The sequence below is a fragment of the Meles meles genome, chromosome 10 (assembly GCF_922984935.1).
Source record: "Meles meles chromosome 10, mMelMel3.1 paternal haplotype, whole genome shotgun sequence".
Classification (NCBI taxonomy): Eukaryota; Metazoa; Chordata; class Mammalia; order Carnivora; family Mustelidae; genus Meles; species Meles meles.
In genome coordinates this window covers 70,126,927-70,152,892 of record NC_060075.1, presented here as the reverse complement: position 1 = coordinate 70,152,892, position 25,966 = coordinate 70,126,927, and the positions used below count along the sequence as shown (strand labels likewise).

At 34.4% G+C, this 25,966-nt stretch overlaps 1 protein-coding gene across 11 annotated transcripts in view; it reads left to right on the top strand.

Annotated features, from left to right (window-relative positions):
• PPP1R9A (protein phosphatase 1 regulatory subunit 9A) overlaps positions 1–25,966 on the top strand; it is a 310,193-nt gene that overhangs the window by 192,145 nt on the left and 92,082 nt on the right. For all 11 annotated transcript variants that reach the window (XM_046020338.1, XM_046020337.1, XM_046020347.1 and 8 more), the window contains 2 exons: positions 1,227–1,331; positions 21,742–21,877. In XM_046020338.1, the coding sequence (XP_045876294.1) occupies positions 1,227–1,331; positions 21,742–21,877 (241 nt within the window). The remainder of the gene's footprint in view (positions 1–1,226; positions 1,332–21,741; positions 21,878–25,966) is intronic.

Sequence of the window (25,966 nt, the reverse complement as noted above, 5' to 3'; positions counted from 1 at the left end):
GGCTAATATCAAGGAAATAGAAACAATCATCAGAAATTATTATCAACAGTTATATGCCAATAAGTTAAGCACTACTGGGTATTTACCCCAAAGGTACAGATGTAGTGAAAAGAAAGGCCATCTGTACCCCAATGTTCATAGCAGCAATGGCCACAGCTGCCCAACTGTGGAAAGAACCAAGATGCCCTTCAATGGACCAATGGATAAAGAAGGATATGGTCCATATATACAATGGAGTATTATGCCTCCATCAGAAAGGATGAATACCCAACTTTTGTATCAACATGGACAGGACTGGAGGAGATTATGCTGAGTGAAATAAGTCAAGCAGAGAGAGTCAATTATCATAGGGTTTCACTTACTTGTGGAGCATAAGGAATAACACATTGGAATAAGGAGGACATTGGGAGATGGAGAGGAGAAGTGAATTGGGGGTAATTTGAGGGGGATACAAACCATGAGAGACCGTGGACTCTGAGAAATTAACTGAGGGTTTTGGAGGGGAGGGGGATGGGGTGTTCAGTGAGCCTGGTGATGGGTATTATGGAGGGCACGTATTGCATGGAGCACTGGGTGTGGTACATAAACAATGAATTCTGGAACACTGAAAAAAATAACATGAAATAAAATTTTAAAAAAATGTTATGTATAAAACGTGTATAAATTTAAAAACATTGTACATTAAAGAACACTAGTACTATATATGCTCTTAAACATAAACATATACATTTATATACATGTGTGCGCACATATACACATACATACAGTTATGAGCATTATCTGTGTTAAGCGTACAACTTGAATAGGAAGTATTCCCTGCAATTCCTGATGTTATTTCCTGAAGAGGAGAGGTGGAAGAAGGACTAGGGAGGAAGCCCACAGCATATTTCAGCTGGATCTTTTAGGTTTTATATAATTCATTAAGGACAAGAAAGGATGTAAGTATGTCATACATTAGCAGTTGTCAATTTGTTGTGGTAGGAATATGAATGTTGGGGAACCTGAATCTCTCCATTTAGTATTGCTTTTCAAAACAATCTGTTTTTCAAAACAATCTTTTAAAAACATTAAATATTTGACTAAGATTGGGAGCTTGTGGATAAAAGACAAATTTCAGGTCAGTAAGAGTATCATAAAAATCAAGTATTTTGTCAACTCATGTATTGAAAATGGTAATGTACTATCAGAAAAGTTAATTGTGGTTAATTTTTCTCCTCTTTCCAAAGAATACAAGTCAATGACCAGATTGTGGAAGTGGATGGAATCAGCTTGGTGGGTGTCACACAGAATTTTGCTGCAACTGTTCTCAGAAACACCAAGGGCAATGTCAGGTAAATATGTGTCTTCAGATATGTATAATTTTATTATTTAACATTTTGTTAAATTTTAGTTTTCTAGATTATGCCTATCATATGTAATTACAATGAAGATTTTATCTAAATACTTAACACTTGCCTTAATTTTTAATGTTTCCTTCTTTATTGTAATCAGTTTATGCAAATGTAATATAAGACCAAAATTTATGATACTTTAGGATGACACAAAGATATGAAGTGTACAGTGTGACTCAATATGGTTAATTACTGAGCTATGTTAGTGTGCCTAACTGCATAAAATTTCTACTTAAGTCCTCAACAAACATGTATTTAAACTCTAAATCCTTTTAATAAAACTAGTAATACAGTAAATTGAAATTGAAATGATTATACATATATCCAGTGCTACATGTTTTTAGATAAACTGGCTAAATTATTTGAGGTTAATACATGCATTTAAAAAAATCTCTTTATAGACTTTATAGGACTAATCTTCGGTAAATTGTAACTCTGCCAACTTAATAGGACAGAGGGTATGTTCTTTTTAACCTTGAAATATATATCCTGTCCTGGGGGTTTGAAAATTGTAGCTTAGAAAACAGATAAGAAAATAGTCCTGAGCCAACTAAGATCAAGGTTTGAAATCCATTTTATTTGGTCATAGGGTATTTATTTTTAAATATTGTGTTGCTTATGTCTTAATATTTTCCCATCAATCCTACGAAGGAACACATAGGTGACATTATTTAGTATGGGCAGTTATCAAAGTAATTTAGTGTTATCATCAGAGTGTCACGGCCAAATACTCTGAAGTATCAATGAATCAATATTGCTGTGAAGAGGGTAACATGGAGATTTTATTGCAGCGGGTTTTATGTTGCACAAACATGGGGTTAAGTTTTAGAATTTAGATATTTTCAGTAGGAAAATACCCTTTCATGCTGAAGGAAGTGTTTAAGGAATACAGCATCAGTGACTTTTATGGGTGCTATGTTGATGCTTCAAGACTACCCATAGTCCTGAAAAAAGTGTGTGAAATAATTGGAAAGAGCACAGGAAGAACCGTCTGATGGCTCTCTTAGAGCTGCGTGGTGGGCTCGCTCAGGAATCGGCACTGTCTTTCTGCAGATCATGGTCCTTTCTTGAGACAGCACTTTCCTCTGTCAGTAGAGAACTTGGTTGTAAAGCTGCCCGTTAAGATTTGAAGTGAATTTTAAAGTGAAATAAGTAAGATATGCATTCAAGTTGTAAGAACATTTTTCTTTTTTCTTTCTTTTTTTATAAGAACATTTTTCAGTTGCAAGGAAGTTTTTAGTTCCATGAAATCATAGCCATCCTTTTATTTCAAGGCTCCTAGAAATTACAAATGGCATCTCAGCTATCTCCAGATTTCAGTCTCTCCCTTTTCCAGTCTGTCTTTCGTATACTTCCTCTGAGTGGAGGAAAATAATAGCAGTTTTCAAATCTAGGAAGGACTATCATGGCAAAAGGAATGAACTCATTCTCTGTAACTCAAGTCCTGGAAGATCCGGGACCTTTGGGTAGAAGCGATAATTCCACATCCGTCACGTGCCTCTCCTCTTCAGACACCTTCAGTGGCCCCCCGTTCTATACAGCATCGAAGCTCTTGATCCTGGTATTAAAATCTTTCGTCACCCAGTCTTATCACTTACCTCTCCCTGTATTCATGCTTTAGTACAGTCACACTGGTGTAGCCATATTCCTTCAAATGTGGCTTGAGTTATTGTTTCATTATTATGTCTTTCTCTCTGTCATTTCTTCCATTTAAGATACTGTCTTCTGGGGGGCGCCTGGGTGGCTCAGTGGGTTAAATCCTCTGCCTTCGGTTCAGGTCATGATCCCAGGGTCTTGGGATTGAGCCCCACATTGGGCTCTCTGCTTGGCCAGGAGCCTGCTTCCTTTCCTCTCTCTCTGCCTGTCTCTATGCCTACTTGTAATCTCTGTCTGTCAAATAAATAAATAAAATCTAAAAAAAAAAAAAAAAGATACTGTCTTCTTTTTAGAACCTACTTATCTTGAGGAACATATTTCAACTCCTTTACCTTCCAAGAAATCCTCCTTGACCTCCGTATCCCCTAGTGGTCTCTTCCTGGTAGCATTCATCATTCATACTACTTTTTTAACCTTGAGGTTACAGAATATTATTTTCATCTTATAAAGGCATACATACATTTATTTCCTCATTCACTTTGCACAAATCTTGATATTAAATTGGGACCTTTACCCCTCCTTATACCCCCAAATTGTTTAGACGAGGGTCTTAGTTAATTGAATATAAGGAGTAAGTCTTTTCTGAATTTTAACTTATCAAAAGTAATATTGGAGTTCTGTGAATAAATTTTAGGTGGTAGTTCTTCATAAAGCATTAATACAATAACAGGATATAAAAACTAGACCTGTGTTTTTAATGAACTTTTTAAACCTGAGAATTTAAAATATGCATGGTTTTATATTTCTTACTGATTGGTGACTTAGCTATCACATTTAGTGGTTACTGAAATTTATTTTCAAAAAGGGATATCTGAAAAATTAGTAAATTTAGTTTGATATTTTTCCTAACTACTAAGCACATATCTGGGAGGAAGGTGTGGAAGCCATGGCTTTAAAGATACAAGTGGGAGAAAGATAGGAAGCTAGAAGTGATGAGAAAAATGAAACTGAGATTTGGTTGGTGATTATTTCTGAAGTATTAGAGGTCAAGATTTTTACTTATTTCCTGGAAATGTATATGAAATTGGTACTGGGATTTGGATATGCATCAAAATTACACAGTGAAGTTCTGTGACTTCGTTTCCCCTTACAGAGAATCATTTCCCGTCTGACTTCAGTCTGCTTTATTTTATGAAACTTTAAATTATAATACCTGAGTTTATGAACTAATACTACTAACAAAGACTCCATTACTATGACATTTTTAACACACTGGAGAAATTACAGGTATTTTAATGTGATCATTTTTAAGGCTATGTGTTTTTCAACTCTGCATCATTTATATGAGTTAAGAAGTAGTTCAGCTCAAACCAGGTGAGATCCTGGGGGATTGGAAGTCTAGGCCTGACTCAAAGTGTCAGTAAACAATGACTATTTCCCTCGTTTTACTGATGTCATTTAAAAACTAAGAACTCAGGATAAGTACTATGCTAATATCATGTAATTACTTAGCATAATTGATTAGGAAAAGACTCCTTAAGTAGTTCATAGTCAGAAATAATGCAGCACAGCAACAGCAGGGGAAAGATAAGCATTAACAGGTGGGCATGGTGAACTTAAGACAGTCTTCTTTATCATCCCTCTTCTGGGCCTTGTAGGACTTGCTGGTCTCCAGATGCTAAACCACCATGGGCATGTGCATGGAGCATCTTGGTACCAAGAAGTCCAAAGTCAGTGTGTGGTAGGGATTTCTCATTGAAATCATTGAATACCCCTGGACTCCACAAAATCTAGGTAGAAGAAATAAATCCAGTGATTATTACCAAACACCTTTGACAGGTTAGTCTGTCTTGCCTTGAAACAGCTCATGGACCTCTATTTGCAAAACACCTTTTTTCCCTGGTTAGTATATCTCGCAGCTTTGACCAAGGTTCAGTACCATGCTCTAGGCAATTCTGCATACTTTGTCAGTCCATTCGGTTTCTGGATTAACTCATGCTCTCTAATATGTAGTGCATAACACATTTACGGCTCTCCTTTTGGCTTTAGATTCATACTACTTAGTATGTTTCTATATTGTATGTTTCTTCTTTTAAAAATTTTTATTGGAGTGTATTTATTGTATATTTCAATATTTCCTGGTGAAAACCTAAAAAGAAAATGTTGTAAATTACTTGAAAACCTGTAATCTTAGGGCACCTGGGTGGATCAGTGGGTTAAGCCTCTGCCTTCGGCTCAGGTCATGATCTCAGGGTCCGAGAATCGAGCCCTTCATCGGGCTCTCTGCTCAGCGGGGAGCCTGCTTCCCTCTCTCTCTCTCTGCCTGCCTCTCTGCCTACTTGTGATCTCTCTCTGTCAAATAAATAAAATCTTAAAAAAAAAAAAAAGAAAACCTGTAATCTTTTTGATGCTTGATAGAAGGTAACTTGCCAAATGTGATATAGTTAAAAAGTTAGAAAAAAGTTCTATTCTTATTGTCAGATCCTACAATATATAAAACATAATTTAAATGGTTTAGATTCAGTTCATTTGAATCCACAGGTTTAGCTACTTACAATCCATTTTTAATCAGAACATACTAAATGATGCTTTTCTTAGAGATCCTTAAAAGACCCTGATGTCTGTTGGTCCATGAAAAGTAATGGGAAAATACTTTTAAACTTGAAATTATAAAGTTATTAGAAAAATAATAATAATTAGTTCAAAATGATAAAAATACTGGTCATATACCTCTGGAAAGAAAGCAGGAATCTCTAGATATGAGGAGACTAATTAGAATTTACACAAACTACCTTCCAATTAATTTTGGATATATAATTTAGCTTTCTGTGATGTTGTTTGGTCAGAGATGTCCCAAATGTAGACATTTGACTCAGTCTCTCATGTTTTATCTCTGTGGACAAGGGGAAAAATGTGTTTGAGTTATAGGATAGCCACAGGATAGGTACAATCATGGAGCTGATTGTTACAAATTATAAATATTATTTAATGTATTCACTGATATTTCTTTATGCACTTAGCACTAGGAATAATTGTCTTTCTCTAGTAACTACCTTTTCTCCCATGAAGCCAGACTCATAGGTTCAGATTCTGACTTGTGAAATGGAAACTGTGTTTATGGAAGTGTTAAAATCTCCCTGTGCTGTAGTTTCTTGACATATAAAATGGGCATCATAATAGTACCTTCCCCATACATTTGAGATGAGTATTAAATGAATGAAAACATGTAATGAATGTCTAGAAAAAGTTGAAATTCAGTGAAATTTTAGTGATTATTATTTTCTTCTGAAAACTCTGGTTCCTTCTTAGGTGTTCATGTAGATTGTTAGAAAATTGAATCAATTTTATAGTCGTTTCTAACTAAGGCACAGGATCTGATAGTCTGCAGAGGAAACCGTTGTTACAGGTTTCTCTTTTTAGCTCTTTTGGAAGCATCAATGTAAGTCTTTTCCTTATTCTTTGATTTTTCTGTTTTAGGTAAAAATTTAATGATTGCTTATTATGAAACTTTCACCTATCAGTTTTTTTGTTCGGTTAAAACTTTTGTAAGAGTTTATGACATTTACTTTCTATGAAATGGCTACAGTTGTCTTAGGCAGTTTTTCTATAAGTTCCTTCAAAAATTAAAACCAATAAATTGTATTTATAATGTTATGGTTATGAAAGTATTACTCAGTCTAGAATCAAGTATGACTGAATTGATAGGAAATGAAATGTAATTTTATGTCATTCAATCTGTGTCACTTTTCAAGGCATAAAGGTTCTAATGGAACCTGACTTAATTTATTTCTAGCCTTCTTGATTTCCTCTGGGTCATACATAGCTGCCAGGGAGCTTACTTGTCTAAAAATGTATTATTTGGCCCTGAAATATAAGTAGGTATAGTATTTGAATTCAAAATCCTTTTCTTTCAGTATTACGAAGATATTTTCCATTGTCTTTTAATATCTACAATTGGTGAAGAGAGCATTAGTATTAATCTGATTTGTAGTCCTTTATGGTTTTCTGCTTTGGATTTTTTTGCCCTCTGGTTTTTGAAATTTTTATCAGGCTATAAGTAGATCTGTATTTGCTTGTTTGTTTTTTTTGCTTGGAACTCAATCCGAAGTTGAATTTGGGAAATTTTCTATTATTTTATGATTTTCTTTCTTTATTATTCATTGTGTTGATCTTCTTTTCTCAAACCAGTATTAAATGGGGAATTAGATACCTCGGCCATATCCTCTGGCATGTTCTTTTCTCTCAGGATCTCCATCTGTTTATATTTTTGTTAATGTATTCTTGAATTTTCTCAATTTAATCTTCAGATTACCAATTTATTTTAAAGCAATGGCCTTTTTTCTTTTTCTTTTTCTTTCTTTTTTTTTTTTTCAGCTGTTCTGGCCCATTCTCAATTTCCTTTTGTTACTTAGAGCTCCATCCTCTCTTGTTTAAGCCTGAGAGTTATTCAGCTTCCTACTTGAGATCTTCATGTGGCATTCAAATTCAATTAAATTTCATTTGACACATCAAATGTAAGATGTTCAAATTAGTATCCTTTATTTGTACCATTCTCTGTCTTGCACCCTTGTCCAAAAAAAAAAAAAAAATCATATAATCTTTACGTGGCTGATTCCCTCTTATCAAGTCTCAGTTCAAAAATCACTCTTTCGGTGAATGAATTCTTCTTATAGTATGGTACTTATGTTGTCCGAACACCAAGTCAGTTTCTGTCACTTTACCATGTTTTCCATAGAGCATCCTCCAAGCAAACGATCCTCTGATGATCCTCTCTTCTGGGCATTGCTTCTCTTGTTCAGTTTTCCACCATGTTTACTCCTGACTAGCCTTGTTGATTAGACTATGAAGGAAGTAGTGATATGTTACTTCTGAAGCTAGGCTGTAAAAGGCATGTGGCTTCTACCTTGGTCTTCTGGATCGCTATAGGCAGATAGACTATTGGCTATCTGCCAATAGCCAGTGCTAAGTAACCAGCTCTGTGAGGGTGGCACGTTGGTGCAAGATCTTCCAGCCTCAGTAAGACCTTGAGATACTTGCAGCCCTGTCAACATTTGATTTAACTTAGTGAGAAGCACCAAGCCAGAACTGCCTCGTCAAGCATCTCCTGAATTCTTGACTCAGAGAAGATATGGAAGATAAAATGTTGATAAATTTTGGGATAATTTATTATATAAGTTAGAATAAAAGAGAGGACATCATTATGGACCTAACAGATAGTATAAGGATTGGCCAATATTATGAAGAACTTTATGCTGATAAATACAACTTAGAATAAATGATAAATTTCTTAGAAAACAATACTATGATGGAATACCAAGGCTCATTCAAGAAAAAGTTGAGTGCGTGTGTGTGTGTGTGTAAATGTACACATGAAAATGAATTTAGAGTTTAAGTTTTCCAGCAAAGAAAATTCCAGTATCAGTTTGTTTGACTGGTGAATCTTATCACACATTAGAGGGAGAAATAACGTGACTTCTATATAAACTTTTCCGGAACATAGAAGAGAGGACACATCTCAGCTACATTTATGAGACCAGCATTACCATCATATTAAAGTCAGGAATAGACATTAAAACAAAAGTCATTACATACCAGTATTGCTCATGAATGTAGATATAGAAGTCTTTAGCAAAAATTTAACAGATTGAAGTCAGGAATATATGAAAAGGATAATACATTTATGGCTAAATGACATTTATTTTTGAAATGCATGTTTGATTTAATGTTTGAAATTCAACCTGTAAAATTTTCTATACTGATAGAAGCATGGAGAAAAATCATAGGTTCATATGCTCATCTCAGTAGTTGGAGACCAAAAAAACCTCAGGAAACTTGAAATATAAGAGAATTTCCTCAATGTGACAGATAACATCTAAGTGAAATCTACAGCTAATATCGTACTTAACGATGAGAGACCAAATGCTTTCTGTCTAGTATAAGAACAGTGTCAGCGTGTCCACTTTCAACACTTTCTTCAGCCTTGTCCTGGGGCTCATAACTAGGTGAATGAGGCAAAAATAAGAAATGAAAAGCACAAAAGATTGAAAAGGAAGAAGTAAAACTCTTTATTCACAGATGAGATGGTCATCTATGTTAGAAAGACCTAAGGAATCTACCAGAGATGCTACTAGAACTACTAGTAAGTGAGTCGTACAGGGCATAGGTTGATGTACAGAAGTCAGTTCTATTCGGTATACTTGCAACAAGAAGGAATTGAAAATTCAGATAAAAAATATTTATGTTAGCATTGAAAACATGAAATACTTAAGGATAACATTACAAAGATATGTTGACAACTTCAGCAAAATATTTCTGAGAGAATATAAGGACTACCTAAATGATGAAGCAATAGACCATGTTCATGGGTCAGAATACTCAATATTGTTAAAATTTCAATTTCCTCTAAATCTTCAGACTAAGGACAATCTCAGTGAAAATCTCAGCAAGATTTTTTGTAGAAATTAATATTTTCTAAAAAGAACAAATTTGGAGAACTTTTCACTGCTGCAAAGCTACACTAATCACAACAGTCTGGTTTAGGCATATGGATAGAAATCCAGTTTAATGAAACAGAAAAGAGAGTTCCAGTATCGACCTGCACAGACATGAACAACTGATTTTTTACAAATGCACCAGAATAATTCAGTGGGGGAAATGATAGTCTTTTCAACACATGGTACCGGGACCATTGAATAACCTCATTTAAAAAAAAAAAAAAGAATGAGAACACTTGACCTTTGTCCCACAGTATATACAAAAATTAATTCAAGATTGATCATAGATCTAAGTACAACTACTGAAACCATAAAATTTCTAGGAAAACAGGCAAAAATCTTCAAGACCTTGGGTTAATCAGATCTTTTAGGACACAAAACAAAAAATATAAGAGAAAGACATGATAAACTGCCTCAAAATTTAAAACATTTGCTTAAAAAAATCCTTAAGAAAATGGAAAAGAGGGCTAAAGACTGAATATTTGCAAAAACAATTATCTGATAAAGGACTGTTATTTAGAAGATATGAAGAACTCTTATAATTCAGTAAGAAGATGTATAATCCTATTAAAAATGTGCAAATCAATTAAAGAGACACTTTACCGAGGAGGATACACAGTTAAGCACATGAAATACTGCTCAACATCATTAATCACTGAGGAAATGCAAATTAAATCCACAATGAGGTACTACTACACACCCACTAGTATGGCCGAAATTTAAAAGACTGATAATACTAGGCATTGACAAGGATGTGGAGCAAATTTAACATTCATTTGTTGCCAGCGGGAATGCAAACTAGCACAACCATTTTGCAGAATAGTTTGGCAAGTTCTTATAAAGTTAAGCATGTATTTGCGGTATCAGCCAGCAATTCTATTCTTTGCTGTGTGTTCAAGAGCAATAAAAATATATATCTTACACAAAGACTCGTACTTAACATGTTCATAGGAGCTTTGTTCATAAAGCTAGAAACAACTCAAAGCCCTTTAACTGATAAAGGATATACAAATTATATTACAGCCTGTGTGATGAAATATTTCTCTGCAATGCTAAGAAACAAATTACCAATATAGTCAACACAATATTTGACTGTCAGAACTATAATATTGACTAAAGAAGGCAGACAGAAAAGGCTTTATACTCTACTTTAAACCATAAGCATTTAAGAGGCATTTTTGAGGCAGTGAAAATGTGCTATATTGTGGCTATCGTATTTGTGACTCAACTGTGTGTATATGTGAAAACTCAGTGTATTAGACAACTTTAATTTGGCAAATTTTATTGTATATTAATTTGATCTCAATCAAACTGATTTTTTAAAAAATGTATGTTAATAGTTATGATTAACTTAGAAAGCACCATGCTAACTAATTATCTTGATGGGAATGGGGGATTTCTACTTAAGAAAGGCAGATGTAGTCAAACTGAACTTCCTCAGCAATATGTATATGTTATTATGCTATATACTTCTTTTTGAAAAATACTTTCCATTGTTAATTTTCTACCAGAAAAAAATAATGCCTATATTAAATTGTTGTCTGGACCCTTTTCTTTCTTCAGACATGGATTTGCAACATAACTTTTAAGAACTCATGTGTTTTGGGGTGTTATAGCTTTAAATGGGACCTTTCTGATCTTGTTTACCGCTATGTAAATGACATAGTGTACCTATTGTTGTAAAACATATTGCCCCAACCTTAGTGACTTGAAACAACAAACTTTTTATCTCACAGTTTATAGGATCACTTTCCAGCTTTTTCATGAGACCCTCTCTACAGGGATGGCTCACAACATGGAAACTGGATTTCCCAGAGGGAGTAATCCAAGAGAGTATCCAAGATAGAACCTTCCATCTTTTCATAACTTAATATACAAGGTGACATTCCATCAGTTTTGTATTTTATTCAATAAAAGAGTTTAACAGGTCCCTCTTATGCTCCATGAACATCAGGAGACAGAGATCACTTAGGTGCATTTTAGAGGCTGCATATTACGTAGTGATCAATAATTGATTGATGAATAGACAGGCAGTCTGATCAATGTTGTACCACAGTATAGTTTGTTTAATGACTACCCTCTCTTAAGAAGAACCCTGAAAAATTTTGAGACTATTTAGAAAAGACCGACCAGGATGGGGAGAGAGCTAAACATTTTTTCCTTGTATATATATAAAAATTAAAGACTCTTCCAACTTTTACCTAAAATAGAAAATTTTAAGAAGACATAGTAATGATTGTGAAGTATTTGAAAGAGTGAACTGTGGGAAGAAACTTGGGTATTCTTTTTAACTCCAGATAGCTGTCCTAGTATGAGAGGACAGCAATGATAGGAAAAGGATATTACAGGAGAGCAATTGTGCTTCAGTATGAGAAATTTCTAATAAATTGTATATTTGCTCTTCAGTGCCATTTACATTAAACTTTAAATGCTTTCTGGCAAGTATTGCTACTTATGGTCAGTAACATTCATCACACTTTTATCCTTAGCATATGTGTTTAGTGAGTTTTTGACATTGAGCCATATGACACTTCTGGAGATGAGGATTTTGTAGGAATTCCAGTTACACATAATAAAATATAAATTAATCTGAAGGTCTTAAATATTTCCCTATCCTTTTTGGAAGAAGCTATACTACTTAAAAGAAAATATAAATGCATGTTGAATTTTCAAAATAAATATGCACTTGTTTATTTTGGATTCACACGTGGATATGTAATTTGTCTTGTTTTTAAAAAGTTTATTTATTTATTTGACAGAGAGAGAGAGACAGAGAGAGAGATCACAAGTAGGCAGAGAGGCAGGCAGAGGGGGAGGGCGAAGCAGGCTCCATCCTGAGCTAAAAGCCTGTGCAGGGCTTGATCCCAGCACCCTGAGATCAGGACCTGAGCCTAAGACAGAGGCTTAACCCACTGAGCCACCTAGGCACCCCGGATATGTAATTTTTAAATATGAAAGTTTTTTTCTAAATTTTTTACCTAAAATCATTGGTTTTCCATTTGAAGATTTCCATTTGAAGTACATTAAATCTTGAAATGTTTTTGCTTCATTCACATCGTTTTAATAAGAGGTTTTGTTGCCATTACAGTACAAGGGGAAATTGAGAGTTTCACTTTTTATCAGAGTCTTGATTTTGTGGTTGTGCATAATGGAGTGTCATTTGTAATGAAGGGCAGTGAGGGCACCACCATATTCATGGGAATTCTCAGTCCTTACAGATTTTGTGTTTGCATTACTCCCTTGTGGTTAGACAAGAGGAATGGGACCATGAGTATTACGACTTTTAAATTATTTAAACTATTTTAAATTATAACTACTTGTGATAGAAGATTAGATAAAAGATTAAAAACAGTGGAAATTTCAAAAAAATGTTTTAAAGGGGACTTGGGCTTAATGAGACATTTTCTGGGGCCAATATATACAAATTAGGATTCAAAAATTTTTCCTTTAAATATTTGTATACTTAACTATTTAAACCTGAAGTTAGCTTTCAAATAAAGAAATTTCTGTTCTTGAGAAAATATAGCATTTTTAGAAAATATTTAAGTTTACACCTATTATATAGCATATAATCCTTGAAGTGGCCTGAGTTAGGCAATTTTAAAAAAAAATTTTTTTAAAGAATTTTTAAAGAATTCCAACTATTTTTGTTCTATATTAAAATATAGTTGTAGAACAAAGTTCTTATGATTAAGATTGGGTTAGATATAAAATTCATTTCAAAGAAGTAATGCTTATAGTTAGGTTTAAACATTTCAGATCTAGATATTTAAGGTCTAGCTTTTAAAAGCAAACAGGGGGCAGGTGGGTGGGTGATGGAGTAGATGTGTTAAAGGTATTAAGAAGGGTACTTGTTATGATGAGCCCTGGGTGTTACATGTAAGTGATGAATCACCAAATTTTAGTCCTGAAACCAATATTACACTATATGTTAACTAACTAGAATTTAAGCAAAATTTTGAAACCAAAAAAATAAAAGCAAACATTTTCCTAGATGAATTTAAAATTTGTAAATGGTATAGAGTATGCTATATTAATCTAAATCCCAATATAGAAAGGAAAAATATGTAAGGGTACCCAAATACAAGAAGAGGGAAAAGCTTTGGTATGTAGGACTTCAACCTCAAGATACTAATAGCAAATCTCAGTGAAAGCAGCTAAATGTGCGTTTAACACCACTTGCTCAAGTACAATTAAGTCAAATATTTTAAAAGCTATGAAGTTCAGAGTAAGGCCATAAAATGTCATCAAACGTAGAAAAAACTGAGACACTTTCTACAAAAATATTTAAAAGTACCATGGGATCTTATGATCCAAGACTCCAATATAATGAGAGTAGGTGATGTGTATCTATTTTTCTTTTCATTTTTTAGGTATATCTTACAGGTTTTTGGTGTGTGCACAATAAGTATTTGTTACAGAGTAAAATAATTGATTTTGTAAGAGCTAATAAGTATATTCTACTGTAGCTTTTCCTTTTTTAGACTTGATTAAGTCTACATTAAAAATTATTTAGTATAAAAAATTTGAAGTTTTGACATCATTTAAGCATCATTTTTTTACTAGTATATCACTTTTATTATCATAAATATCTGCAAAACAAGGCACTCATAACTCATCAATTTTCAACATAACCACTCACATCATTTACACTGAACATGTAGGATCTTTATGACTTCAATTCAAATTGTAAATGCAATTTTATAGTTGTTTAGTTTTTGTTTGACAGCGCACCAGAGAATTCAATAAATCCTGTATAATTTCATCATCTAAACTGTAAAGGACAGTGCATGGACACTGCTTGGTCTGATAATAGATGAAAGGGAAAGGGGAAACTGATTTATCTTTCTCTATTGTATCTCACCCTGAGGGAGTGAGGGGGCAGTTCTTATTGAAATAATTCACATCAAAACAAGATAATTGTTTGAAACACTAGAAACAAGTCATGCTGAACACATAAACCCTCATTTTGTATTTTAGGTCTAGCCTTTATTTGTCCATTATAACCTTAGAAAATACCGAATTTTTATTTTTTATTTTTTTTATTTAAAAAAATTTTTTTTATTTATTTGACAGACAGAGATCACAAGCAGGCAGAGAGGCAGGCAGAGAGAGAGGCGGAAGCAGGCTCCCTGCCGAGCAGAGAGCCCGATGTGGGGCTGGATCCCAGGACCCGGGATCATGACCTGAGCCAAAGGCAGAGGCTTTAACCCACTGAGCCACCCAGGCACCCCCGAATTTTTAATTCAAATGTCTATTACATTTTGGCTCCTGTTACCTCAACCTTTATAACTAAAAAATAAAAAGATCAATCCATTCCTTGTGGAAGCAAAGTAAATGAATTTAGAAAGGAACAGGAGAACATATTGTTTTCTTAAAGGATCTTAAAGGCTGATTTGACTATGTGTGTGTCAGAGACTATGTGTTTCAGTCAAAGATAATGTCTAAAATATAAATCGTAATTGTGCATAAATATCAGTTAATTTGGTCACATGTGTTTGGAGGGACTGATTGTTGCTGACTTTATTAATTGCTATAGTTTTGAAGACTTTAAAAATTCAATTTAAAGGGATCACATGACCTATACTTTTATATTTTGACAGTATCTAAAATTAAGATTCTCAGAACTTCAGTGCAAATATTTTACCTTTGTACTGTGGTTGACTCTCAAAAATGTACTCTGTTTTCAAAGCTAGTATGATTCAAATAAGAGGTAATTGGCACCAGTGTACACAGATAGTACTTAAAAATGCATTCACCCCATCTAGCTATTAATACATTATCCGGGTAAAAACAACAGCAAACATTTGTTAAATACTCTCTAGGTAGTAGGTCCTTAGTTAAGCTTTTTATATGTATCATATAATATTTACTTAAGTTATTATATTCATTTTATGACAATCTGGAAACTAAGGATTAGAAATGTTAATACATTCAAGGTCACAGAGCCAGTGAGTTATGTTTCTGGTTTAGTGAATTTATCCTGTCATAGCCTTTTTCCCTTTGGCAGACACTTTTAACCCCTAAATTTTACTATCACAGCATATCCATAGTGTGAATGCACAATTGAAATAATAGTAACCTAATTTTAAATTTTGCATTTTCTTCTCAATTGCCTACGTGCTAGATTGTATACGTATTGTTACAGGAGTCCACTTATAAACACAGCTTAAAAATGGACCAGACACTTAAGAACATATAGAAAGGTAATTTGAATGTTACCCGTTTTCCAAATGGGAGACTTTATCACTTTCATCGTCCCAGTAATAGTGCCTCATGTCCTTTCATGTCTATACCACATTTTATTCTTTTATCCCTCCTTTAGACACCTGAAGTAGATACCAATTTTCACATGAGGAAAATAAGGCATGGAGAATAGTTTAGTTCCAGCTCTGGGTGCTTTCCCTCTGAACCCTCCTTCTCAGGATGCCATTCTCCACAGGCACATGTGCACTGTAAATGACAGTGGAGTACAGGGCTTTGGAGATGTGTGTAGCTAGGTGCTGTCACGCTACCCTAAACAGCTGCCTGAATGAAGACGTGTACTTTAACATAATGCTTTAAAAAGTATATCTCATGAGATGGATTCTCTATTTGATATACGGTTAGAAATCACCTTTATTTCATAAGACTGTAAAGTGATTTTGAATCCAAATGACTATTGGGCAAATAGTGAATAACGTTAAGTTGTAGGGACCAACTCAGAAAGCCATGCTATGATTTGAGCAACTGTGCCTTCGTGGTTTAAAATACTGATTTCTTGGTGGTGGGTAATAGGGAGGGCACGTATTGCATGGAGCACTGGGTGTGGTGCAAAAACAATGAATACTGGGGCGCCTGGGTGGCTCAGTGGGTTAAAGCCTCTGCCTTCGGCTTAGATCGTGATCCCAGGGTCCTGGGATGGAGCCCCACATCGGGATCTCTGCTCTGTGGGGAGCCTGCTTCCTCCTCTCTCTCTCTCTCTCTGCCTGCCTCTCTGCCTTCTTGTGATTTCTGTCTGTCAAATAAATAAATAAAATCTTTAAAAAAAAATGAATACTGTTAGCTGAAAAGAAATTTTAAAAAAGTGAAAAAAAATCTATGAATTGATACCAGATATAAATTTTGGTGCTATTACTGGCAAATAAATAAAATAAAATACTGATTTCTTATGCAACGTGGAACAATACTTATTACTCTGGAATTTCAGTTGTACGTGTATTTGTTCCTTTCAGTTTTAGCATCACAAATAATTCTGGCTTGGAATTAGAGATCATATTTTGAGGGCAGGAAGAAACATGCACATTGTATTGGAGTTTTGATGTATTATATAATTATATAATTTATTATTATATGATATGCCCTCATCATATAATTTGGGCTTTAAAAATAATCTTCTGAGTCCATAGTCTCTTATGGTTCGCCTCCCCTTCCAAATTTTTTTTTTTTTTAATAAACATATAATGTATTTTTATCCCCAGGGGTACAGGTCTGTGAGACTATGGACTCTGAAAAACAACCTGAGGGTTTTGAAGGGTCAGGGGTGGGAGGTTGGGGGAACAGGTGGTGGGTAATGGGGAGGGCACGTTTTGCATGGAGCACTGGGTGTTATGCAAGGAGAATGAATACTGTTACGCTGAAAAAATAAATAAAATGGAAAAAATAAATAAAAAAAATAAAAATAATCTTCTGCTCTAAAATTTCTCACAAGGTCTTTCTTAAGACTCCCTCATTCACCTCTAGAGTCATTAGCAGTGGTTCTAACTTGTTGGCAAGTGAACCAAATCTTACCTTTTCTCTCCCTGAATTATGTTCAGAGTAATTTAAACACTTGCCTTTGCAGAGGAAATAAACTTCTCCATTCTTAGGGAAAACTGTTCAACTAAAAGATCTGACAATGTAATTCTCCAATGAGTTTAAAGAATTTATGACTCAAATGAATCTAAATTCTAATTTACCTTTTACTTTGAGTTTGGCTGCTGTTTTCAGTTAGTAGCATTTTGTACATTAATTGCTTCCTTCAAATTTCTGTCAGCTTTTTAACAGGTTAAGTGATACTTATTTAAACCCCACTCTGTTATGCATTTGAAGACACATAAAAGATCCATCTAAATTTTCCTAAATCTTTCATTCTAGGATATGAGTTTCTTAATTGCTTTATATTTATATCCCTAGACATCATTTCTGACTTTTAACCAAAAATATGATGAATTCGAAATAGTCCTTATATGTCTAGATTAGTTGGGCATGGTAAAGGCTTTATGTACCTTCCATCACAGAAACCGAGTATCTCCGAATGAAATAGAAAAATAAACAGGTAAGAAAAGAAGAAATAAAAATGTCTTCATTGTGGATATGATCTTATATTTGGAAAAGTCTAAGGAATCTGTAAAAGTCTACTATGATTAATAAGTGGGTTTAGCAGGGTCACAAAATACAAGGCCAATATTCAAAAGTCAATTATATTTGGGGGCGCCTGGGTGGCTCAGTGTGTTAAAGCCTCTGCCTTCTGCTCAGGTCATGATCCCAGGGTGCTGGGATCGAGCCCCACATCGGGCTCTCTGCTCGGCGGGGAGTCTGCTTCCTCCTCTCTCTGCCTGCCTTTCTGCCTACTTGTGATCTCTGTCAAATAAATAAATAAAATCTTTTAAAAAAAGTCGATTATATTTGTGTATTCTAGAAACAAACCATTAGAAACAAATTTAAAAATCAGCACCACGTCCAGTAACTTGAAAAACCATGAAATAGAGATCAATTTAACAAACCGTAGCTACAACTTTGCACTGAATGTTGTAGTGTATTGCTGAAAGTAAAAAAAATCTAAATAAATGCAGAAATGCACCATGTTCATGGATTTCCATGAACTATTTCCACAAATAGATCTAGAGAGTCAAAGTAATCCCAAATCAAACATCAAATGGGCCTTTAAAAGAAATTGATGAGCTGATTATAAAATTTATGTGAAAATGCAGGTAAGTTGGAATAGTCAAAATAGTTTTGGAAAAGATATACAGAGTTCGAAAATTCACACCACCTAGTTTCAAGAGTGATTATATAGTAATCAAGGCAGTGTGGTATTCACACAAGGATAAGCACATCAGTGGAAGAGACTGGAAAGGTCCCAAAATTCAGCCCACAAGTATCTAGTCAACTGATTTTCAACAAATATGCTAAAGTCCCAAAATTCAGCCCACAAGTATCTAGTCAACTGATTTTCAATAAATATGCTAAAGTAAATTCAGTGGCAGTAATGAATAGTCTTTTCAATAAATGGTGTGGAAACAACTAGTTATCCATGTGGAAAATGATGAAGCTCCACCCTTACCAAACATTGTGCATGAAAATTAATTTGAAAGATACAGATCTAATACAAAATCAAAACATTAACACTTCAGTAGGAAAATAGGAGAAATCTTAAAAATCTTACATGAGGCAAAGATTTCTTAGATGGGGAAAAAAAAGAGACAAATCTTTTAAAAAGTTATCAATTGAACTTCCTTGAAGTTCAATTTATAAGACACAATTTAGAAAATTAAGAGGTTGAGGTGCGTGGCATGATCCCAGGGTCCTGGGATCGAGCCTGCATAGGGTTCCTTGCTCCCTGCTCAGAGAGCCTGCTTCTCCCTCTGCTTGCCACTCTCCCTACTTTTGGTCTCTCTTTCTCTTTGACAAAAAAAAATAAAATCTTTTAAAAAAATTTCAAGGGGCCCCTGGGTGGCTCAGTGGGTTAAGCCTCTGCCTTCAACTCAGGTCATGATCTTAGGGTCCTGGGATCAAGCCCTGCGTGGGGCTCTCTGCTCAGCAGGAGTCTGCTTCCTGGCCTCTCTCTGCCTGCTGCTCTGCCTACTTGTGATCTCTCTGTGTCAAATAAATAAATAAATAATCTTAAAAAAATAAAAATAAAAATAAAATCTTAAAAGAATTTTTTTAAAAAGGAAAAAAGAGAAAAGAGGTTAAATCACACATTGGGAGGGGATAATAAATAAATCAAACAGATACACAGACATCATTTGTATGTATGTATGTATCTATGTGTGTTTATTACATACAGTATACATAGATAAAGATATGCATCCAGAATGTATAAAGAACTATTACAGCACAATAATAAAAAGCTGGACAACCCAGATTTTTTTAAATTGGCAAAAGATTTGAAAAAATATTTCACTGCAAAAGATATAAGAATGCTCAGTAAGTGCATGAAAAGATATTTAAACGTCATTGGTCATCAAAGCATTGGAATTAAAACCATTATAAAGGTACCATTAGATATTCAGAGGAATAGCTAGAATTCTAAAAGACAGTACCAAATGGTGGTTAGGATGTAAAGCAACTGTAATTTTCCTGCGTTACTAGCAGGACTATAAAATGGTATGACCACTTTGAAAAATAATTTGGCAATTTCTTTAAAATTTGAAGATACTGTAGACTATCAATTCCACTATTAGTTATTTGTGTAAGAGAAATGAAATTTATGCCCCCTCAATGACTTGCACACAAATGTAACTTTGCTCATAATGACCAAAATCCAGCCTAAATATCCACCAATAGAAGAATAAATAAGCAAATGTAGTACATCTGGTACAATGAAATACTATTCAGTAATAAAGAGGAATGAATTACTGATGTTTCCATCAGCATGGATAAGTCTCCAAAACATGGTGAGCCAAAGAAGTCAGACACTCTATGATTCTGAAACTCTAGAAAAAACAAATCTAATATGGGTCCAAGGTGAGGATGATTTCCTAGAAAGGGAAATGGTATATTTTAGGTTGATGGAAATGTGTATTTTTATTGATGTGGTGATTATAGGTTATGCGTGTGAAACTTATCAAACTGTGCATTTAACACTGATCTACTTTATTATGTGTAAATTATACCTGGATTATAAGGATGAAAATTATATAATTTATAAACTGTACTTATACTTGATTCCCAAAGGAAAATAGCTCAAATGATTAATGAGCACCCAAAAGCATAACTTCAAAGTCCTGTTTGGAACTATATAAAAATACTGCTATAAAGACAATTAATTTCTAGCATCTAAGCATAAAAATTTTGACTTGTAGTGCATTTGTACAGAGAATGGTGGTGTATTTCATTTAAACTTATGATCCAATACAGCAACATACTATAATCCAAGAACAACATCAGTTAACTATAGAAACATGATTAAACAAAGAGTCACAACCAAAATAATGAAATTAAGTGATATATAGAAACTAAATCATGTGTACTACTCATATATTTTTAGAAAAATAGAACCATATATTAGTATGAAAAGATGTTAAGTGAATAGTAATTTGTTAAGCAAGACACAGTGTTGATGAAGTTGTATTCTAAGTGACTGCAGCTTACAACAGTGAATGACTTCCTTGCTTTTATTTTATACTTTTTCTTACAGTAATTGATTTGAACAGATATTTTCCTTTGTCCCTTTATTTCTTGAAACCATACCTTTCCTCATAACATCTCTTTATTCAAAACTATATGACTATATGACCTCTTTTTATTTTAGTTTTTCTTTTCTTTTTTTTTTTAGGTTTTTTTTTGTTTGTTTGTTTTAGTTTTTCTTCTAAACAAAAACCAAAACCTGTATTTGTTTCCCCTTCTTATTTCCAGAGTTATAGTAACTTAGCAGAAGTTAATGCCTCTTTATTTACCCACCTAAGGTATTCTATTCCTCAGAATGTTTTTGAAGCAGTTTTCGCATTGTAAAAAGAGCAGTATTAGGGAAGTGATTCTCAGGTTCAGCTGTACAAGAAATTAAGAGTTTGCTTCCACTTTGTAGGGCATCAGAAATGTGAGAAGTACTGTAGAATGGATTACATCTCTTTGTCTTCTCCCAAAGCAATTTTTTTTTTTTCTTTTTAGAGCAGCATGCAAGTGGGGGTTTGGGGGTGGCAGAAGGAAAAGAAGAGAGAATCTTGAGCTGGTTCCACATCCATCACCCCCCGGAGGCGGGGCTCATCTCAAGACCCTGAGATCATGACCTGAGTAGAAATCAGGAGTCAGATGCTTAACTGACTGAGCCACCCAGACATCCCATTTTTTAATTGTCCTTTACTTGTCCCTTTTCTTTTCCGTTAGGGTACATCTGCAGTCACCTGTTCAGTTGACATCTCACCTCCCCTTCTATGCAGGCGTATCATTTATAGTATACATGTGATACTATCTTCTTGAGGCTTGATGGACCATGATGAGCTATCAAGCTCAGTTGCTTTTTTTTTTTTTTAAGCTGGAGAATCCAACCATATTGGTCTCTTTTCACCTTCCTACAGATTTGTTATTGGGCGAGAGAAGCCAGGACAAGTGAGTGAGGTTGCCCAGTTGATAAGCCAGACGCTGGAACAAGAAAGGCGCCAGAGAGAGCTGCTGGAGCAGCACTACGCCCAGTACGACGCCGACGACGATGAGGTAGGTGGCGCTCACAACGTCCTTCCTGCCTTTCTCCCCGCTATGTTCCTCCTTTACAAAACTCTCTTTACCACGTAAAAGTAGGATTGGTTCTTTGCAGTTTCTCAGGGAGAATGTCTCTACATTCAAACTCACAGAAAAGAAATATTACTTACATCTGTTATTAACTTATGAATCAAGTAATGGTATCCTGTTTACAGCATGAAGGCTTTGAGATCAAATAAGTCATGTTTTACTGCACTATTAAAAGAAATTCACAAACAAAAAAAGAGTAAAAACACCAACACATGAATAGTAACTGTCTTTATTGTTAGAATTTGGTGATTTTTCTCTCTCTGCTTTGTATTTTTTCCATTTCTCCCAATTTTCTACAATAAGTTTGTAACACTTCTTGAAAAAAAAAATTTTCTTGATCGAAAAAATGCATACGTACGTACACAAACACACAGAAAAGTGCTAAAAACTGCTGGGTGTTTTCAGGTTTCTTTTTTCCAGGAAGAGAAAATCCTTTGGATCTGCTCACTGTGATTTGTGCTAACATAACACAGAACAAAGCATTTCCACCAGCACATATCCCATAGAGCAGATACATATTGGAGTAATTTTGCATCCTGCTCTCTGTAGAAGATCAAGTAAATGAATAGAAGCTAACCCCCAAGTGAAAATGGCTCTCCGGAATCCTTGTGTGTTGTAATGTAATACAGATGCTGGTCTATTTCTAATGTAAATGCCAAATGTGCATTGATATAATGGGACAACATGCTTTATTATAAACATGTTTAAACATGTATGTGTCTCATATTGGTATGTCAAAAGACCCTCAATAATTTAATCTGAGTATTTCATACTCCATAAACATAGTAAATATTCAGGTAGAACATATTATTTATACCACCTGATATAAGGACAGTGCAACTTTATATGTTCAACCTCTACTCATCTGAATATATTCTTTTTCCAGAGCCCTTTGTTGGTCTCTAGCCAGGACATAGTGAAGATTAATAAATAGACATTGAAATATTTTCATGTGTTTTTAGTCTGGAATGTTTTAACCCAAGTGTATCTTAACTTTTTATGTGTTGGTAGTTCAGTGTAATTTATTCTCCATTCATTATAGTAGATAACTAAAAATGGTGTATCAGCTAAGTTTTGATTGGAGAATAAACATTACAAAGTCTTCACGTGAATGAATTCGTCTCCTAGAATTCTATTTAGTTGATTTAATTTTTTACTTGCAGAGTCCATCTGAAATGGCAAGTATTTTTTTTTTTACTATACTGAGATATAATGTACGAAAATGTTGCCTTGGTTTAGAAATTAAAAACGATTTCCTCCAATATTTAAATTTTCATCTTAGCGTTCAGTTTCTCTGTGCTAGCGTTCTGTATTTTATCAGAGACACTGATTTGCTTTGGCGGCCAGCCTATTTTTAGGATTGTAGAATCATTCTCTGCAGGCTTGGTTTTTACCTGCTGGCTCTGCTAGAAAGAATTTGGGTGTGAGATTTGGGGGAGTTTGGGTGACATCGAGTGGAAGAAGGCGAGGAGGCCAGGCTTCACAGTCTGTGGGCCTCCGTGTCTTTGGCTTTGAGATTGGGCTAAATTTCTGCACTCTTTCTGGCTTTTAATGTTCTGTGAGTGTGTGAAATAAAACATCAAGTCTCGCAAGGCAAGAGGGAAAATAAGATAGTTCTTTAAAGCTCTCCCGGTGAAAATTTTATATCGCCTACTCCATACTCCATGCTGCTTCCAGTTATGTTGAAGAATTGATCACATTCAGTCCCAGAGGTTTTCAACTCAAGCCCCTAAAGCTTTTTGTTTGTTTGATGTAATGTTTTCTCTAATTTAGTAATTTGAGTCAATGCAAAATGAATATTTGTTATTCAACTTTTATACTTAGGAGCACATCATATGCAGTTTTGTTTGTTTTTTTGCCTGGCTTTTATGAGGAAAGTAAAGTTGGTTGTTACTGGAGCAGATATTTTCAGGACTAAGAAAGGTAAATAAATATCCAGTGCCTGGCACTTGTCAAGATGCATTTCCCTACATGATTTCATGTAGTCTTTATAGCACACAGAAGAGATGTTTTTTCTAGAAATGAAGCAAACGAGGCTTTTTCTAGTCATATAGCTATAGTTGGCAGATTTTTGATGGGAATAGGGTCTTCCTGTCTCCAAAGTCAGGACTCTACAACATATTGCTGTTTTTGAATGGGTTAGTCCAGTGGGTCTGTCTTTGTTCGGGTACCCCCAGAATAACTGGGTAACCAGAGATGTTGGAAAGAGGATTCCTGTGTTGGGTGATAGAGTTTCATGTAATACTTAGGCTCTGTGATTCTTTATTCTGTATTTCTAATAATAGGGGAATTAAATACTTGGAGATTTATTTTATTCTCAGCAAATAATCTGTAAGTATCCTATGAAGATAGGGCTTAAAGGGAAGAATAATTGAGTAAATGATTTTTTTAAAAATTTGAGTTTAACTTTAGGTTAAACATTTTCTTCTATTTTCCGTTGTGGAAATAGAAATCATATGTTTGCTACTATGTTATTCCAAGTAACCTTCACTTTACTGGAAAGGTCAAGGAGACTTTCTCTATGTTTCTCTCTCATGCTCCCCTCTGACTTATATTTCTCTCCCTTTCTTGTGTGTTGCCAAAACATGCTCAATTAAAACCAACTGTTAATATTATGTGCATAGGAGAGATGAAAGCTGTACAAATAATGAAAATTCACTCTTGTATAAACACTTTATTTACTTGATTTATATTCACTTTTTTTACTAATACTACCAAATATTAAGTCAATTTGAGTTCTGTGTCCCTATTTTTTATCTATTCTCTTTCTCTCTGTTAATGAAAAGTAAAATGTCCAAGAGACATAACAGAGGTGACAAGAACCAATAACCATTGGTTATGCAATGGGTAAATGATCCTGAGTTAATTTTATATGTAATTGAAAAATGTATTGATTTACGTATATTTGTTAATCCTGAATTGTATAATCAAACCCTTGGCTTCTCACTTTTCTTATCATCTGTGGAATCATCTTGCGATTTCAAAGTTAGAATCATTTTTATTTCACAATATCCCCTGTGACATTCCCTGGGCCAACTAGGGAAAAACCTCTAATTAAATGCAGAACAACTGAGTTCATCCAACTAATTTCCAGAGCCAGCACTTAGATCAGGATAGCCTACTGAGGGATCGATAGCTTCTGGTTTTGGTCAAATCATCCAAGGTTGATTCTGACTTGGAACGTCCATTGATAGAAGGGAGCTGCTTGCTCGAACTGCCTACAGTGAAAACATTGCAATGTGAGAAATACGTCCCCAAATTGTGAAAGTACAGTAGTTCTCTATCAAAACCATATTCAGGAATAAAAATACCTTATCATGCATTGTGTGTGCTTACATGTAGCTGTTTTAATGATTTGGGACATTATAAGTTGTACTCCAAGAGAATACGATACATAGATAATCCCCAAACTCTATTTAAATTTCTACACTTTCTGGGTTTTTTTTTACCCCCAAATATTTAAACTAGAGGAGTTTACAGTAAGCCAAATCAGTTTTAATTTACATTTAAATTTACATTTAATGTAATTTAATTTAATTTACATTAATTTACATTCCTGTTTCTCCATTAAACATTATGATTTAAAAAAAAAAAAAGTTTAAAAGGCTTTGCCCAAAGGCTGAAGAATACAGGGAGGGATTCTGTCAGGAAGAGAAAGATTAAATCTGAGCAATTGAAACATTTAAGATGTAGATCAGAATGTATCTGTAATTAGCGATTGCCTTTCTGGATAATAGAATTATTGTTTATTTCTTTTTCTTTCTTTCTCTTTTTAAACAATCTGGAAGGTAACGATGGAGGATTTCAATAAGCCCCTCACACAGTCAACACTATCCCACGAAATTCTGGGGGTATGGTAAATTTTTCAACTAGATTTTAATTTTCAATAACAAATTTAATCTCCTGTCATACTCCACAATTATCAATGTTTAGCCTTTTAGTGATGGGATGTTGTAATTCTGGTATATGTTTTGTGTAGCATGGGTCATGTATGTAAGTTGTGGGTTTATGTTT